Genomic DNA, 19799 nt, shown 5'->3' with positions numbered 1-19799 from the left:
TAAGCACAAACAAGGCAAGCTACTAAATAAGAAGTTCATTTGGCATCTGTGATTTACACAGTTTCAAGATAGGCAGGTTTAATGTTCCTTTTCTTCAGGAACCATCAGTACTTGTCATGTCCCTCATCTGAGTCTGGTCTCTGTCTTGCTACTAACTTTAGAACTAAAGCCTGCTAATATACTCTTTTGATGTATGTGTGTGTGTTTATGCTAAGACAGGTGAAACTTAAGATGATGTGTGTGTGTGTGTGTGTGTGCGCGCGCGCGCGCGTGCGCGCTCAAACACGCTATTTTTACTTAGATATTCGATGGAAGGAGGAAAAATAAGATAAATTCGCCATGCTCACTTCAAATGTTTCTGACATCTTTTTTGTACTATGAAATCTTGTGCCTTTTCATATCTGTGGCACCTAGAAAATCAAATCTGTAAAAATAATGCTATGTGGGAGTCTCTGGAAGAAGAGACTGTATCCCAGAAGCTCTGTGTGGGTAACTAAGGACAGATTTGCAGACTTGGGCTCAATCTGGTTTAACTTTTCTGAATCTATCGCATGGGAAAGTCATGTTCATAAGCCTTGAGATTTGAAAGGGAAGAGCAAGGGAAGTCATCTGTGTGGAACACCTTCTACCATCCGCATACCCTACTTCAGGCTTTATGTGGGATTCCCTTGAATAGCTACTTGGTAGCTCTGAAAACGCAGCACTGCCATATGGTATTTCTGTTATGTTTATGGCATGACTTAAGAATACCAGAACATCGGTGGTCATGGCAATTGAGGTTTGAGTTACGCTTACAGCAGTTATCAGATGGCATAATACAGATCTGCATTTGTAGTGCAGCTCCATCCTTGGACCACAGCTCCCAGTCAATCCTTTGAACTCAAGGGTGATAGAAACTAATGAACTTTGCTCAAATATAAAACAAGAGAGATGCAACTTGATCCATCTACAGAGAAACCCTTCAGTGTACTAAATACTCACTGAAAGTGTGATCTTTGATAAGCTTAAACTTTGTGAACCTCAATGTCTCATTGTAGAGGTTTTGTTAGAATCAAATAAAAAACGTTTTACATAATACATGACATGAAGTTCAATAAAAACTGCTCATGAATGTTGTTAACATCTTAGAGTTTAAATGTATACTAGTGTGTAACCTTTATTTCTTTCTGAAATCAAGAAGGCTTCAACAGCAAGCTAAACCAGCAATTATTTGACTAGACTGCATCTGGTTATTTTTAAGAAAACTTTCTTTCCCATAATAAATTACCAAGGCAAATTGTATATTTTATATATAAAAATATATCTATGGCAGCAAGAAAGTGTTCTTGTTGTTTTTATATGTATGAATACGACTGGTAAGAGAAATTGTGTTCAAATACCCCCAACAGACTTTTTGTTTTTTCTAATCAATTCTGAATATAAATACAGAAAGCAGCACCATTTTAACCAGAGATTTTACCATAATTTCTTAAGCTCTTTGCAGGAAATACATAGTGTATTAGTCTTACAGAATAATATACAAATTTAGGTTGTATTCACAATACAGGAAAGAATTCCAAATTAGCAGCACATGAAGTCAACCCTAGAAACCATCTCCATATCTTCCCTTGAATAGAAATAATTACCATTGCTTGTGTTGCTATAAATATACATTTAAAGTGGTTAAGTAAGCTTTCTTTGAAAAATTTCAGAAATAAAAGCAAATTAACTTTGTTTTTAACTCTTCAGCTTTTCTCATTGATTTCCTACAGATTCTGTCTAACAACTAAACTTATGTCAAATGAAAATTAAATGAAGATGAACCTAATAGAAATGCAAAATGAAAATTTTTCAAAGGAGGAAAATCCATCATTTGTTTGGAGTATCCGGTCATGTTTCTTCAAACCAAATGTTGTGGTTTCTGGGTTTTCTGGAATTTTCCCAAGGGCAGAAAAAGGAAGTAAGAAGGAATTGAAGTGACAACTTATGCTCACTTCTCAACACAATCAAAATAGCACCACTAAAGAGATTGTGTATGTTGGCTTTTACCCAAGACTTCATTTAAAGTCTGATGACTCAGAGGAAACTGAGTCATAACATTATGATATCCCCCTCTACCCAGCCAGGATGCTCTGATTTTGTGAATCCAGTTGCTTCCCTTCTGTCCTAGTTTGCCTTGCATTGCTGTGATCAAGAACCAATCCAAACCAACTTGAGGAAAAGGGATGTATTTGGCTTACAGGTTGTAGTCTACCATGAAGGAAGCCAGCTCAAGAACTCAAGGCAGGAACCTGGAGGTAGAAACTGAAGCAGAGGTCATGAAGGGACATGTGGCTGGTCACTTGCCAAGGGGTGGTACCACCTAAAGTGGCCTGGGCCCTTCTGCATCAATCGCCAACCAAGAAAATGCCCCCAGAGACTTGCCTAAAGGCAAATAGAAGAATTTTCACAGCTGAGGCTTCTACTTCCAGGTAACTCTATCTTGTGTTGAGTTGACAAAAATTACCCAACATCTTCCCCAAACATGACAGATACACTTCAGGTTCCCACTTACCATTATGGCCTAGGGGCTTTAGTAAGGGGCCTGTTTTCATTCACTTGGCCAGCATTTGCTCTATATTTGTATGATCATTACACAAATGGATAAAACAAAGGGTACTCAGTACATTTCAATTGTACACTACCCAAGCTTATATAGCAACACATACTAAAATTATACTGTTATGCTCCCGTCAAAGCTTATTTGCCTATTTCTGAACACTGATGTTTAAATACTTCTTCACTTTCAAAAATAACAGATTTAATCTCTCCTTGCTTGTAGCTGCTTGTCCTTGAAACATTTTCTGGACGTTTAGTCAAGCTATAATAAAATCTGCCTTAATGACAAACAACTAATCAAGCAATATAATCACTTAACACATGTCACGTTACTGCTAACTCTTTTGTGAAACAACTAAATGGGTTCACTGTTTGTGTCATGTAGTTAGGGTATCTGAAGGTTGGAAAGGTTAAGTAACCTTTCAAAGTAACTATCCCCACTCCTGTCCACATCTCAAGTCCTTTCTCTAGGGGATTATGTTCCCCTTTTCTTTTCTTTTTTCTTTTTCTCATTTGTTTGTATTATACTAGCCAGATCTTCATCTGTGGAGTGTGTGTGTGTGTGTGTGTGTGTGTGTGTGTGTGTGTGTGTGTACATCAACAGACTTTATATGACGGGAGCTCTACTATAATGTTATGTGATGGCATGTGAAGGATGGAGAAGAAAGAACTAAGAATCTGTTATGCATGAGGCATTACACTAGATGCTGAGGATGCAGACAAGAAGGACAAATAAACTGCTGTCATGGTAAAGCTTTCAGGAGAGAAAGAGAATCAGACATATGATCACATGCATCAGCAGCACGATCAGGTAACAGGAAAAAAAACAAGATGTTTTGTAGATAGCCACTGGGAAGACTCTGATTATTTCAGCTGTGGTAGAATGGGAGGCCTTTCTAAAATCTACGGATTCAATACAATCCCCATTAAAATCCCAACACAATTGTTCACAGACCTGGAAAGAACAATACTCAACTTCATATGGAAAAACAAAAAACTCAAGATAGCTAAAACAATCCTATATAATAAAGCCAACTCTGGAGGCATTATCATCTCTGACCTCAAGCTCTACTATAGAGCTATAGTAATAAAAACAGCTTGATACTGGCATAAAAACTGACATGTGGACCAATGGAATTGAGTTGAAGACCCTGAGATTAACCCATACACCTATGAACACCTGATTTTTTTACAAAGAAGCCAGATCTGTACAATGGAAAAAAGAAAGCATCTTCAATAAATGGTGGTGGCATAACTGGATGTCAACATGTAGAAGATTGCAAATAGACCAATATCTATCTCCATGCACAAAAACTTAAATCCAAGTGAATCAAAGACCTCAATATAAAACCAGTTACACTGAACCTGATAGAAGAGAAAGTAGGAAGTAGTCTTGAATGCATTGGCACATAAGACTGCTTCCTAAATATAACACCAGTAACACAGACACTGAGAGCAACAATTAATAAACGGGACCTCCTGAAACTGAGAAGCTTCTGTAAGGCAAAGGACACAGTAAATAAGACAAAAGGAAAGCCTACAGAATGGGAAAAGATCTTTACCATATCTGACAGAGGGTTGATATCCAAAATATATAAAGAATTCAAGAAAGTGCACATCAAAATAACAAACAATCCAATTTAAAAAATGGGCTATAGAGTTAAACAGAGAATTCTCAACAAAAGAATCTCAAATGGCTGAAAGATATTTAAGGAACTGCTCAGCATCTTTAGTCATCAGGGAAATGCAAATCAAAATGACTCTGAGATACCATCTTACGCCTGTCAGAATGGCTAAGATCAAAACCACTGAAGACTGCTTATTTTGGAGAGGATGTGGAGCAAGGGGAACACTCCTACACTGTTGGTGGGAGTGCAACTTATACATCCACTTTGGAAATCAGTATGGCGGTTCCTCAGAAAATTGGGAATTAATCTACCTCAAGACCCAGCTATCCTACTCTTGGGCATATACCTAAGGAAAGCTCAGTCATACAACAAGGACACATGCTCACCAATGTTCATAGCAGCATTATTCGTAATAGCTAGAACCTGGAAACAACCTAGATGCACCTCAACAGATGAATGGATTAAGAAAATGTGGTACATATACACAGTGGAGTACTACTCAGCAGTGAAAAACAATGACATCATTAAATTTGCAGGCAAATGGATGGAACTAGAAAATATCATCCTGAGTGAGGTAACCCAGACTCAGAAGGACAAACATGGTATGTACTCACTCATAAGTGGATACTAGATGTAAAGCAAAGGACAATCAGACTATAACCCACAGCTCCACAGAAGCTAGCTAACAAGGAGGACCCAAAGAAGGATGCATAGATCACCCTGGGAAGGGGAATTAAATGAGATCTCCATGAGTAAACTGGGGGTGAGGGGTGGGCAATGGATGGTAGGGGACGGGGGATGAGAACATAAAAGAATGGAATGGTCGAGCTGGAACAGGGATGGAGTGGGAGAGCAATGAAAGAGATACCATGATAGAGGGGGACATCATGGGGATAGGGAAAAACCATGTGCTAGGGAAGTTCCCAGGAATCCCCAAGGATGACCCCAGCTTAGACTACTAGCAATAGTGGAGAGGGTGCCTGAACTTGCTTAACCCAGTAATCAGATCAGTGACTACCCTAACTATCATCATAGAGCCTTCATCCAGTAACTGATGGAAGCAGATGCAGAGATCAACAGCCAAACACCAGGCTGAGCTCCAGGAGTTCAGTCGAAGAGAGAGAAGAGGGACTCTGAGCAAAGGCATCAAGATCATGATGTGGAAACCTACAGAGACAACCAAACCAAACTAGTGGGAACTCATGAAATTTAGATCAAAGGCTGTGGAGCCTACATGGGACTGGACTAGGCCCTCCGAATAACCAAGACAGTTGTGTAGCTTGATCTGCTTAAGGGGCCCCCTGGCAGTAGAATCACGATCCACCCCTGGTACATGAGCAGGCATTTTGAAACCCACTCCCTATGGTGGGACACCTCACACAGCCTTGAGGCAGGGGGAGGGGCTTGGACCTGCCTCTACTAAATGTACCTCCCCATGGGAGGTCTTACCTTCTTGTAGGAGGGAATGGGAGTTGGGCTGGGAGGGGGAGGCTGGAGGGTTGGGAGGAGGGAAGGGGAGATCTTTGATTTGTATGTAAACTGAATAAAAAAAATTCTTTAAAAAAATCCCACTAAGGCCTGACATTGAAAGAGGAGTAGGATTCGGAGTGGTGGTGTTTGGGAAAGAGGAGACACAAGGGCAACATCTTGAAGTACAAAAGGAACTAGGCAGATCTAAGAACTGTGTAAAGCCCAGGGTGGGGACAGTACAAATGAACAAATGCTTTTAGAGGGGATGGACACAGTGAGCATGCCAAGGGAGCTAGAGAAATGGGCCACGTGATTGATTTTGTTCTTTCTTTAAGGCATGAAGTGTGTGGCAATTAGTCCAGAGTAAGACCCAGTGGCTAGCAGCTTGACTTCTGCTCAGTCATGGGCAAGGTCCTCTATAATAGGTTCACCTTCCATTCTCTTCATGAGTCTTTTATACAAACCAACAAAGCTTATAATGGAAATGTCGGGGTACCAGCTAGTCTAATGGCTTGAGTGCATCTTAAGTCTCATAGTTCTACCTTGAGAGAAGCTTCCTCATCACCTTTTAGCTGATGACTGTTCAGGCACATCCTGGCAGGATGTGATGGAATTATGGGGCTTTTTTGTGCGTAGGTTTGATGCCTCTAATGTATTTTACCATACTGTTACTATTGCTTTTAAGATACATCTGTGACTAAAGATAACTACTGAGTAAAATAGAGAGCAAATCCCATTAATTTTACAATTCGCATTTTCCTTTGTTAAAAAGTAGCATTATAAATTTATTCACTCGCTCAACACATGCCTATTGAGAACTTCCTGTGTCTTCAGCACTGTGGTACGCATTGGAAATGATTTCTGAATCAGATTGACAAGGCAAATTAGTAGTCCTTAAAAATTAAAGTATTAATAATAAAAAACGCCACTTTGAGAGTCTTCATAAATTAAGACTAGAGACATAAAAGTATAATATTTAAAAACAATTACTAGTCACATGGAATAGCATTTGGATTCTGATTTTGAACATACACGTTTACAAGCAATGTTTTCAACAGAAGAGAGAAATAAAGAGTTAAAAACGATGATATAGGTTCAGGGCATAAGTACAATCATTATACATCTATCATTGGGAAAATCTAGTTAAATGAGAAATGACAGGATTATTAACAACATCAAAGTTCTTCTAAGCCATGCTAGGATGTAACTTTTATGACTTCGTCAGTCAGCTAGTATCTTAACATCAACAAATGAATTGAAGATTTAAGCATTTTCTCTTTTCTAAGCATTAATATGAAAGCTAGTCTAATGTTCTGATATCCTTAAGTTCAGGTTAGGTGTGCCCTCACTATCCTCTTGTATGTTTATGTACATTTCCCATCACACAAAATTGTAATTTCCCCTTTCCTAATCTAATCTCTCCATAAACCATGAGCCCTAGAGAATACTATACGTGAATATAGTATTCTTTTCATGAAATCTCTCAGTATTCAAGGAGAATAACAGAAGTATCTGAGCCAGCAGTGAGTGGAGCAAGGTCCCAGTGGCCAGCAGGTACTCATGTGGCCAGAAGGAAATGAGTAGGACACTCCACAGACAACTGAAGTGAGAGTTCAGTCAGCCTAAAGATGAAGAGCATTCTAGTGAAAGGGGGTCAAGATGTTTTAGAAAACACTGCACTGCATCTTTTTGGTGCATGCAGATGGTACAGATGAAGGGAAGTTTGAAGTGCCTGTGACTTCCAATCAATGGCGTTTGTGCAGGTTGTCAATCACTTCCTCAGCAGATTGTGGAGAAATACTGGAAATTCATTAGCATGAAGAGTTCATGAATCAGGAACTAGACACTTTGCATACAGATTTCACATTTTCTACCCATCTCAAGCAGAAAGCTCTATGAAATGATACTTTACATGAGACGGATCCTTACAAAGTAGGAATTACTAAAATCTTTGCAAACAAACTCAGTAACTATTTTATTACTTTAAACTCCAAAAGCAGGTCTAAAGCTGTGGAAAGCACTACAGAATGTCAGTCGCCACATCCCTGTTCCACATGAATGTCCATCCAGAAAAGCAAAGCAAAATTCCTTATTTGCAAGGTATATTTTTCTTGGAAAAATAAAAATTAATACCTCCCCATTCTGTTGCCGCCTGACAAAGTTGAATTCTACACAGTTACCTTCTGTTTAAAAAAGAAAAGATTTCAACTAGTTGACTAGAAACCAATTAAATGAAAACTGGGTCCTATTTTCAATCACATTGCTGTGTAAATGTGCAGAACCATGCCTATAGAAAAATGGCTTCAACAGACGCAATCGGATGGTCAGTCTTTAAAGAGAGTGATCCATGATGTCCGCCCAATACTCAACGTACTTTATATGTCAGGTGGGCTCTTTTTCTCTTTGTGGAGTATTTTCAGAACTCCTCAGATATTTTCATCTGCCTCTTCAACACTCCAGCATACATGAGCACAACTTCTATTATACTGCTCACTGGAATTTTTCTGTTCCTCCAGGATCCCTTTAAAAATGATCATTACTATTATTTGAACTTAGTCCCCCCTTGCTTTGTTTAGTTAATAAGCAGTGTTGACTGGGTAGTTCACAGTTCCCCAAGACACAATATACAGAAGCTTGAAAGTCTTAGACTCGTCTTCTATTTTCCTGAGTGCAGCTTGTTCATAAAAACACTGTATCACACTCACTCGGTTGCTGTGCATTGTTCGGGGAAATGATTATAAGTTTCTGTCTCAGAATAGGGCTGAAAAAGGTAGGTAAGAGTGAATTATTTCACATGGAGCAGTTTCTGAATAGGTCACATGGTAGCACATGCTAATCAACAAGCTCATTTCCCTGTCATATCAGACCACAGAGCTACGTACAGGTGGAGAAAAATGTCTTCTTTTTGCTTCTGGAATAATTTAGATCCCATTGTCAGTGGCCTACTCAATAATCATTTCTTCTGTCACCACAAAGGACACTCTCCAGGCTGAGATTCATTAAAAGGGAATTCTAGTTCCATAGAGACTGAATCTATAATTTTAAGGTGTATTCTTACTTTTCAATCCCATTACATTGTTATCCTAGGCTCTGAAAGCCAAAGGTTGAAGTGCATTTGGGGAACTGGCCACTGATAACAGTTCCCAGTATAGAATGCAAAAACATAACTTTGCTGGATTGTCAGATCTATTCCTCTCTCTCTTTTTTAATATTTACATAATCTTATTTACATATGCTTTCAATTCATGCTTAGAAACTTTCATATTCATAGGATACAATGTGCCATTTAATTTGAAGTCTTTTGTGGTGTTTGCCTTTATAGTTATTCAATCAAATGAATAATCAGAATTTCCTTCTATCAAGTATACTTATACATAATTTTCATTCATGCATGCTTAGGTCAGTAAATGAGACGAAGAACTACCAACAAGAAACCGACAAGTTACTTAGCTGAAGTCCTGTGACTATTCCCTGCCCGAATTCCCAGGGGCCTGGGTGTTCACATCCTGAACACTGTCTGGTACCAGACATTCTCTTCTGTGTTTGTACATCAACCATTTGAGCCTCATAATCCTATCAATCAACTACTGTAGTTCTTAACCCCACTTTCCAGGTAAGGAAACTGATGCTTGCAAGGAAGGTCATTTCCTAATGTTAGCATTACTAATAGGGAACAAACAGGGATTGGAATTTGAGCACTGTTTTTAAGGACAAATGGCACACTTTCCACCTGTGCTCCAATCACCAGGCTCTTAACCACAGTGTATTGGTGAAATTATTAAGGCCACTCCACGTAGTTAAAAGGAGATTTATTTAATGGTCCCTGCCATTAAGGAACAGGATTGCTGATGGGAATCAAAGAAAGTAAATGGAACACTTGGGCAGAAAGAAAATAAAGAAGACAGGTCTCATAACATACTTGGTACTCAGTCAATTTCTTTTCCTGTTATGAGTATTTCATCAATTCTGCATACTTTTCTGAAACCTGATTCCCCTCTGGGCTTTTCCTTAAATACCAGTCCCACCCAGCTTCAATTTCCTCCCTCTAGCTAAAGGAGGACAGGAGACTTTGCTGCTGGTAAGTGTTCTTCTCATTCCCCTGGGGCTGGAATCACTGGGCAGGTGTGAAGAGTTAGAGCATCTTTCTGTGACACTTCCACTTTGTATGTAAAAGGAGCACTCAATGGACATTAGGAAGAGTCCTTACTAGTCATTACAGCATTATTCACACCATTGCTGGCCGCCAGCATTTCTTTTAAGAGCTATTCTAACAGTATTCCCAGACAGTGGCATTTATGGCCATGGCAGAACATTGCAGTCGACATTTTTCCATTTTTTTAAGAAATAGATCGACAGTGTACCTACCTGAGTGTTAGTACCAGGAATTATGATGAACTGGAGAGACACAATTTCTATTTTCACAAATTTGGGATATAGAGAGAGGCAGATAAGCAAGAATAACATATTAGGATTGGTGTTATGGTAGAAGAAACTAGGGGCCTGGGAGGCAAGTATAAGGCATGCCTTTTCCAATAGTGGATCAGGAAAGGCATCTAAAAATGTGACTTCCAGTTAGGACAGGTGGAGGCAAAGTTCCAAGCATGGGGAACATCATGTGTAAGAATGAAGAAGCAGATATTTTTTTTTTAAAATCCAGGAACTTAATGAAATGTATTCCAGTGATCTTGAAATGCACAGGTGAGATGCAACAGTAGAGGCCAGAGAGGGAAGCAGGGGTCATTTCAAATGTACAGGGTCCTGGTGTATAGTAAAGGCTCACCTCAAGAGCACTTCATGGTGAAGAAGTGGAAAAGTGGCATGGTCAGACTAACACTTTCAAAACCTCACCATGTCTGCAGCACAGACACTAGATCCAAAGGGGAGTATCAGGTGGGGAGGACAATTCAAGTGTCCAGCAATTGTCTAGAAGGGCAACAGTGATGACTCAGACAGGAAGGAGTAGCATCTATGACTGTGGAAAGACATGGAAGGGTTTTTGAAAGAAGAAGAAGAGAAGAAGAGGATGCACAATAAATTAAAGAGGTTCCCTAGGGAGAATGAAGGCTTGGGATGCATTCTGGGGTTATTTTTCCTGAAGAATTAGGTGACTGAAGATACCATTTCCTGAAATGGGGAAACACACAAGAAGAAACTACTTGGAAACAGATTGTGAATTCAGTGGAGCGTCACCACGGCTGAAAGAATCCATGGATTCTCAAATACAAAATTAGAGTGGGTAGAAGGTGACTTCTCCCACCCAGATGATTCCTACTCACAGTCAGCAAGACACAGTGCATATCCTGGGAAGCTCACTGTACTCCTAAAGGCAGCCTGATCCAATGATGACAGCAAGTGTGGAATAATGGATGTCTCCTGAAGGACTGGAAGGAAAAGTATGGTGCCCCTTGTAATGTTTACTTTGTCGAAACAATGGACTTGGAAAATGAATGGAGAGAATAATCCCCATTGCTGTCTATTCATATAGTAAATATAAAAGCTAACAATAAAAGGATATCCTTACTTTGCCTTCCTAACATGTAGCTTCCAGTCTGCCTATATAAATTAAAATTCACTTGCCATAAACAATGAAGAAGACTGACCGGAAATATTGAAACTCAACTGACCAGTTCAAATGCCTACATCTAACAGGTTAACAGTGCCTAACCAATTGGTTGCACAGAAGTTGCATGCAGTGTTATTAAATTATGAAAGAATATAAGGAAACTATATCAACTAAATGTGTCTCATATGGACACTGATTCACACAAACCAGCTAAGTTAATGTGAGGAAAAATCAGGAAAATTTGAACACTGGCTAGATATTTGATAGTGAAGACATTGATTTTCTGTGCAATAACTGTATTGCATATTTTTTTAAAGTTTCATTTTGTACAAATACTGGCTATAGTACCTGTGGATGAATCACAAGACCAATACCAGGGGTTTACCCCAAAGTTATCCAGAACAGACCAAAGGTAAGGTAAATTAGAGCATAGATGAAGGATGATTACCTCATGCTAACAGTCACAACCATCAAGAGATGGATGTTGGTTAGATCAAAGTGTCTCACAGACTGCCTCTGCATTTTTTTACACTTGAAGTATTTCTACAGTAAAAATTTAACAAACTACCCAAGAACTATGAGATTTAAGAAAAGCTAGAGCAAAAACCAGAGAAGAAAAGCAGCTGTGAGTAATGAAGCAGACCTTGTCTATCAGTTTTGAGGGAATGGCCTTCAGAAATGTGGACCTGAAGTACCTCAGGCATTTCTCTCTATGCTTTATGTGTGGATGTATTTTTAGGTGTTCTGTGTTGGGAGTGTTTGGGTATGCTCACAGCTCTCTTTATTTCTAACTTATTTGATAGGACCTAAGTGGCATTAGGCTATGGGTAATACTTGCTCCTTTCTTCCCAATTGTATGTGTATTTTTAACGTTTCAGGACATTTGAAAGCAATGTTAGAGACCTGTCCTCTTCCCTTTCTTCTCACACACTGACGCTTGTCTTGCTGCCGAATTCATTCAGTAATGTCATAGTCCCAGGAATAACCTATTATAATCACCTCCCACCAGGGATTGAAGTAAGGCAACAGATCTTATTTGGAATAGGAGTGAAAACAATATACAAATGAATTACTAGTATGCTTATTTAACTATTATATGGAGCCCATTTCTCAGCACACAACATCTTAAAGAAATAAGGAAAAAATGATGTCCTCCCCTCTGTACTTGGCCCTCCAATATCTGCCTGGCGTTGAACCTGTGCTGACTTCATCAGATTGCCTTAGACTAAAATAAATGGTGATTTGTTTTTAATTAAAAATTAAGTAAACTGGAGTCTCAAGAACATTACTTTCAGGGTAAAAGCCTGCCTGATACACAACTCTGGAAAGTTCTCGCATGTTCAGATACTTCTGGGAGAAGTAATGTCCTACCTTGAGAGCATTCTATATATAACAACAGTACAGAAGTTTTCCTGGCAACAAACCCTAGTTTTAGCGTGGGGAGATGGAACTTGACACTTGGAGGAGCTTTGACAAGGAGACAAGAAAACACCTAAGTTACAAGGTCAGAGGAAAAAGTCACAGGAAGAAGAGATACAGATAACAAGCATCCTTTACTCCATGATTTGGTCTACACTCTGGTTCAACTGAATGTGCCAATGCTGTGTCTCTATGAGGAATAAAAACTGAAGTTATTGCCAGTGTCTGCCACATAAACAAGATAAAAGGCACTACCGTCATTGGGGGTAGATGCATTTCGGCTTCCTCTTGTTTTCCTATGCAAGCATATCCTTTATTTGAAGTTGTGTGGTCAATATTGCAGAAATTATTCACAGTCGATACAATCACTCCTCAGTTCGTGGTCTGAAAATTGAATTCTAAGTGGGAAATAGTTGCATGATCTACTTTTTGACAGTCTTTCCTTAATCAACAGCATATGTATGTATGTATGTATGTATGTATGCATGCAAGAAATTTGAGACTTTTGTTGGTGTGACCCTTTAAATTTAAGGAAACAAAGTGAAAAGAATAAAGGTTAAAACATATGCATGTGCAGTCATTTGTACAAAAGGTGGTGAATGGGCAGCCATTTGTACAATTAATAGAGCTCAGAGTATACACACACTTCAAATACTATCTTCTGAACTAAACTCTCTACTTGTGGTCATGTTGTTCCATGAGAATGTTTTTAAAAAACCCCTGTGCTTTCAGACATCCACCTGAAGTTACTCTTGAGGCTCAGAAAAGATGTGTGACAGTCTTTGAAAAAGCCTTAGAAACCCAGTGCCCGTCCCTTTCTGTGTGTGCACTTGTGATTTGATTACAGTTGGGCCTCTGGTTTCCAAATTACTGAATTGAAACTTTATTTAAAGGTGAGCCAGGGAGCACTGTTGGCTCTTTATGGTGCTGCCTTTTATGAATTGCTTGAAGAACAAGGAGGTGCGACTTAGCTGATGGGGTGAAAAGGCACCTTTTCATTGCTTTAAATAAAGGTAAAAAAATGTCTAGAATAGCTTATGAGTTGATTCTATCACAGACACTTCTTTTTTGTGTCCCTGTCCTACTCATTCTCTAGTGACTGAGCAAGACAGCTTACATTTCTTCTGTCTCTCCTTAACATTTGCAGATACCAGGTAACAAAACACTCAGAATTAACTGACGCTGACCATCAGTTCTAGGCCCACATGAAAGGTTAAAGGCAGCAATGATGCTATCCATCTAATCTGTTGACAGATGGAATGCTAATCTTGCAAGACTTGGGTGAAAAAACAGACAAACAGGGAAATGGTTGGGAGGGCAGTCTTCACTCCCCATGGCCGATAACCACCCAAAGCAATGCATTAGTTCCTTATGTTCAATGGTTAATATGATGTGGATCCAGGCAATGTGCTTTTACATAATTCCTGAGTTATTAAAATTTTGATTGCTTAGAGTTAATTCCTTGCATCCAAGGGGTGTGTGTGTAGTGTGAATTTACTACCACTAAGTTCAGGAAGAAAATTAGTTCCTCAGAGAAAAGCATCTTTGCATGCAGTCAACTCCCTGATCTAGAGCACTTCCCATGGTTTCGGCCCATTAAGCGGAGCACAACAGCTTGATGAATTAATGCTTATATAGGCACAGTTGGCAGCTTCTAATTAAATAATTATGGCTAAGCAGCTGCACGGAAGCTGTTATGCACCCTAGAAAGCCAGCTGTCAGTTTTATTGGTCCTAAGACAGAGGAAGAGTTAATACTTAGCTCTGAATGTTGGGTACAAAAGGGAAGTCTATGATTTGCAAAATATATACTGTTAGTATGAAGCTCCTGTGCATTTGTGCCAGCCTATCCGTAGAGATACGGAGAGCAAACTACTGCTCCACAGCTCAACAAAAGAAGCAGCAATTATATGATCAGGAGATTGGAACATTTCCAGAGCATTCTAAAGAGGACATAGTGTCAGACAGATAAGCCCTTGATGAATGCGGAAACACCACTGACCGAGATGGCCAAAGTATCATTTAGGTGGGTAAATGATTGAAAGTCAAGTGTACAAACCTCCATTTGACCTATCTTTAAAGCACATTTTCCCCAAAAGTTTGAAGAAGGCGTATGTTCTACAGGATGACAGACAATGTCAGCTCCTTACAGAAGGTTTAAAAATCAAGAATCTTATCTCTGTATCCACAGGAACTTTGCCAGACAGAAGAAAGCAATATTTGTTGGTTAAGCTCTGGCCTAAACGAAGATACTGATTGCCAAGACCACAATTAAGGCCACTGGACCAAATAATGTTTGCTATTCCATACATATCGGTAAGTTCTTGGGACTGATTTAATTTTTTCTTCATGGGCCACCCTGTCCATGCAGTCTATGCATCCTCACTTCTGAGTAGATATGTGACGACCCACTTTGGAAAACTCCACATCCCATTGGCTTCTCCACCTCCACCAACTCCAAATGGAGAAACACAACTATAGGCAAAGCCTGGTCCAAGAAACTCAGTCTTCCCTTTATATTTAAACAAATGTAGACATCTTAATCCTGATTTCTGAAGGTGCTTTCAAAACAGCCGAAGGAAATGGAATGTTAACACTGAGAACACAGTCTCTGTGGAATGAACTCAACATCCAAGCCCAAATCCTGCAAGCATCACATTGTATAGACCAATTTACTGTTCATCCTCCAAAGACCAATGGCTTGTATTCACAACACCCTTCCATAAAACAAAACTATCCATACCATAAGTCTCCATTTAAGCACAAGAACAGACTTGGAGAGCCCTACTTGAAAGGCACTGACAATCACATCCCCTCATATGTACATACTGATTTTATTTTATGTCAGGAATTCTGTCAACTCAGTATCTGAGGTGTTTGCATGTGATTGGCAAGTCTCAGAGACCTAGTTCATTTTAGGTGGATCTTAAACAAAGTTCAGCTTAATTAAACCTGCAATGTAACTTCGGTCTCAGTAGAAAATGTTAGAGAACCAAACAACAGATTTGCAAAGCCCATAAAAGTGAATTTCAGGCCTGGGGGAAACGGGGGGCTTTTCAGCAGTCTGTACTGCCATCTAGCCAAGACCACGTCACTCTGTACAACATCCATTTGTGTTCTGAAAGCCACTAATGAAAGCAAGCCTGCAGCAATCCGCTTAACAGACCCCAAGAGTTTAGCGGAAAGGATTGGCAGTGGTACTTCATCCACACTGACTTTGCAAAACTCCAAACCCTGAGAACCCACAGCCAAGCTGTAATCAGCAACCTTACCTTCACAAACCACTATATAGAAAAAAGTCACTAATGCTTATTTACGAACTCTTCCAGCATCATTGATCCCTTCTAATTTTTGAAGTCTAACTATCCTGTGACCTCACTGGAAAAAACAAGAAAGATTTCTCTGGGACCCGGTAAGGCACAAGAACTGAAGTGCAGCCACCTCTAGGGCTCCATAGTTTTAGCATAGCTGCAATCCCAAACCAGTATCCTTAGACCCTAGCAAAAGACGAGACCACATACATCTGTGAAGAAAAGTCGAACACACAAAAATAAACAGAAGCCTTCCTACTTACGATAGAAGACGTATTCGGTATAGCTCGACCAGATCTTGTCCTCTGTATACTGGTTGACAAAAGATGCTGTCACGGAGGAGTTACAGGCCACCATGTGGAATCCACACTCTGACAACATATCAAAAGCTCTTTCCAGATGTTTGAACTTGAGATAAAATCTGGAGGTGTATCTTTCTGGGGCTCGGTCTGGGTCTCTGCTTTCATTCAAAGTTTCTCCAAAGACTTCCTTTGCCAAGGAGATCCTTCCGCAAACCAAAATCCGGGGAACTCTCCGAAACTTGGCATCTGCTTGCCCCTCTCTGCCCAAGGTACAGGATCCCCTGTAGCCCACAGTAATAAAACCCCACTTGCGGTCATGAGGCAGCAGTGAAGAAGGGGGGCAGATTCTTGTGTCGCTTCCTTGGGAGGCATCCTCAAAATCACTGTGACAGAATTCATCCGGGCTTTGCTTGACTTCCTCGGGGGCCAGGAGCTTGACGAGGTCAGGGAGCTGGAAATACTCAGCCTCTCTTTTCAGCCTTCCCCTTTCTGGAAAGTGATCAGGCAGTACTACCTGCCTGTCCCTGAGATAGTCCAGAATATAACGGAACAGGAAGCCATCTCTGTCAATGAAAAACCTTCCCTTGGAGTCCTTGGCTAGATCGTTAGCGTTGTCTCTCTTTGGGGAAAACATTTTCCACAAGAGGGAATGGGGGATGCTTATTAATGTGGAATGGCGGGTGAAGTAAACCTGGCCCCCAACATTCAGCTCTATGACTTCGGGGAAGGAGTTGGGAACTGCAGCCCCTTGATCCCGAGGATAATAACGACTACAGTTCCCACTCAGAGCCATTGTCCCTTTCTTGTGCAGCTTCCTGGACTTAAAGGTACAATCCGACGACAGAGTCACAGCCTCAGGCTTTGCATCCAGTTGTAAGGGAGGGAAAAGGTGCTAACTTGTTCAAAAATGACCTCCTCTTACCCCGGTTTTGCTCTTTATTCCCCCAACAAAGCAAATTTTAGGAGAGTCCACAGGTGAAGTAATGTTGGACAGGAAGTTTAAAGCTGTCTGGTCATGAGCTACTACTTCACAGAATGTAATAATCAGCTTGTCTACATTCGATCTTCCATTAGGCCGGGTAGGCAAGAAGGCCGAGTGCCCAGTTACTCAGAGGTCTGTCTGAGGGAAAAGAGAGAAATTATTTCTTCAGACCCAGAATGAGTCAGAAAGAGGGAGACCTCCGGGGAGAGGAGGGGGGGTGGGGGGAGGAAGAGGGAAGGAAAATGACAGGGAGGAGATTATTTTTACATAAGCAGCCTGTAACTATTGACTTTAATCACTCCTTAACAGAGTTAGTGCTTCCTTCAGACTGTGCTGTCTTTAAGTTAATCTTCATGACACTATCAACTGCTGTTCAAATCAATCCTGTTTGTAAATCTGATGTAAACGGCATATGCAATTTTCAACTTCCAAAGAGACCCGTTTTTTCAGCAGGACAGAGAAAGCCGTGAGTCTCTGCGCTTACCTTAGCGAGTGCTGGAGACTTAGTTCTTGCGAAGAAATAACCTTTTCCAGAGCAATCGGAAACCACAGCCACACTGGGTCTTGTCAAATCCCACACAGGTAAAGGACAGAGGTATCAGTGAAAAGTGCCAGAGAGGTGTGCTCTCGGAAAATAAACGATCCCGCACTTACGCGCTCGGAAAAGTACGTTTGTGTATATGTATGTGTGTGTGTACGTATTCACTCCCAAATCTCTAGTTAAAATGGATCGAAAAAAAAAAAAAAAGTTGAACCGTGAGAAGGAGGCTGAGTCGAAGAAGTGAAGCAAAGGAAAAAAAAATATTCAACCAAACCTTCGGCAGGAAGAGAAAAAAAATCAAAATCAAAACCTTTAGAGCAGATCCTTTACACCTGGGAGAGTTGCAAGAGGTAACTGGACTTTGAGGCGTTCAGAGAGCCCAGAGGCAGAGAGACAGACAGATGCGCCCAGCCAGGGTCGCAGCAGCCACCCCACCTGCCGGCAAGGGCAAAGGGACGCCCATATCCCCGCCAGGTAGGGGAGCGAGAAGAAGCCCGGGCGGCGGGGAGATGAGCTCCGGAGCTAGGAGGTCCCACGGTGCCAGGAGCAGTTCGGATGCTGTTGTGTGAGCAGTGCAGGCAAGAAACCATCCAGGGAAATGACTATTACATCATCTTAAAGGAATAGGGCTTGGAGAGAGCGGAGGCAGCTCGGAGTCACGTCCTCGGCGGTGACAGGTTGCCAGCGCTGACGGGGACGTGGCGCCCGCGGTGGGCACTGGACGGGAGGCGCTGGTTGCTGGCGCAGGGCGGGGACGCTGCGCTGCACCGACCCCCGTCCCGCCTGTGATCTTGAGTTTGCACAGCCACCTCTGGGCTCTTTCTTCCTTGTTTTCAACCCCACCTCCAACCCCCTGCCCCCCACACATAAACCTTCACACTGGCAGTGATTTTAATTTGAAAAACCTCCGGATGAGCTCTTCAAATGCATGACTCTGCAGAAGAGCGCATTTCTTCCTCTAAACCATTTCCCCTTTAATCCTAGGAATGTTCAAGTTACAAGTCTTTCGGATTCTTTTTAAGCCTTTGATTACAGTCATATTCATTCAGATGCTCTTCCCCCTTCATTCTTTTGGCCAACACACGCGCGCGCGCGCGACACACACACACACACACACACACACACACACACACACACACACACACACACACACACGACTGAGGATGCTCTCTCAACATGATTACTCAAATGTGCACAAAAAGCTTGGAGTTTTAGCAGCAAGTCACTATCTTGACTTACCTGTGAGAAACTGCTACCTGCAACCTGTTCTGAGGCTTCCTCCTTACTGAGACTCTCTTTGGATGTTCCTGCCCATCCCAACCCATCCCAAGAGGACTCCCGTGGAAGACACGCCTGCTAAGAGATGTTTTACCCCTGTCCCAGAGGGCTCCGTTAAGTGCATCATTAGAGTTTCAAGAAGGCATTTCCAGGGCAACCTAATACACTAACGAAGTGCTTCCAGTTGAGCCTGCCAGTCAATAATGGCCTAGCCAACTGCTTACAGTAAGTCCACCATTTCCCCTTAAAATGCCAAAGTCCTGGGCTCACAGCCCTGATAAGAATGCACTTTTTCATCAATACAGGTGAGGCACACACCATCCCAAACAACTGCTATTTTAAAAGCTGAAAATCAAAAATGAAGTTGAACACATTTGAAGAAATGTGTGTGCTCACTGCCAGCTTTTGCACCATGAATTAGCTTGAAGATCTTTCAACAGCTGACTAAATTGTGTGTGTGTGTGTGTGTGTGTGTGTGTGTGTGTGTGTGTGTGTGTAACAATCCTTTCTTTCAATAACCATTGGGTTACTGAATATATTCAGAGTATTAGCTCACTTTCAACCCCTGATTATATTTGACTTTGCTGCTTTAACTAATGCATTAACTTGCTCTCTCTGGCCTCCATTGCCTGATTTTAAAGCTGGAGCAATTAAGGAAAGGTTTATTATGTGATGCGCTTATATCGCCATCTAGTGTCCAAAACTATCAGTACAGTTGGGTATCTGGAA

The 19799-nt window shown here is 41.0% G+C and overlaps 1 protein-coding gene across 4 annotated transcripts in view; it reads right to left on the bottom strand.

Moving 5' to 3' along the window:
* The window catches only part of Kctd16 (potassium channel tetramerization domain containing 16), a 293096-nt gene extending 274474 nt beyond the window's left edge, over positions 1–18622 (bottom strand). For 2 of the 4 annotated variants that reach the window (XR_008219151.1, XM_052742084.1), the window contains exons 1-2: positions 17736–18611; positions 16231–17389 (exon numbers count right to left, since the gene is read on the bottom strand). Coding sequence is in view for 3 of the 4 variants with exons in the window: in XM_052742084.1 (XP_052598044.1) it covers positions 16231–17062 (832 nt within the window). In the remaining variant the exon portion in view is untranslated. Of the gene's footprint in view, positions 1–16230; positions 17390–17735 lie in introns of all 4 variants that reach the window. The other 2 variants (XM_052742086.1, XM_052742085.1) reach the window with 2 other exon arrangements.
* Between the last annotated feature and the right edge of the window lie 1177 nt (positions 18623–19799).

The sequence above is a fragment of the Peromyscus californicus genome, unplaced genomic scaffold (assembly GCF_007827085.1).
Source record: "Peromyscus californicus insignis strain IS unplaced genomic scaffold, ASM782708v3 Scaffold_17__1_contigs__length_78620276, whole genome shotgun sequence".
NCBI lineage: Eukaryota > Metazoa > Chordata > Mammalia > Rodentia > Cricetidae > Peromyscus > Peromyscus californicus.
Note: the sequence above shows the minus strand (reverse complement) of the source record. Positions and strands in the feature narration are given on the sequence as shown.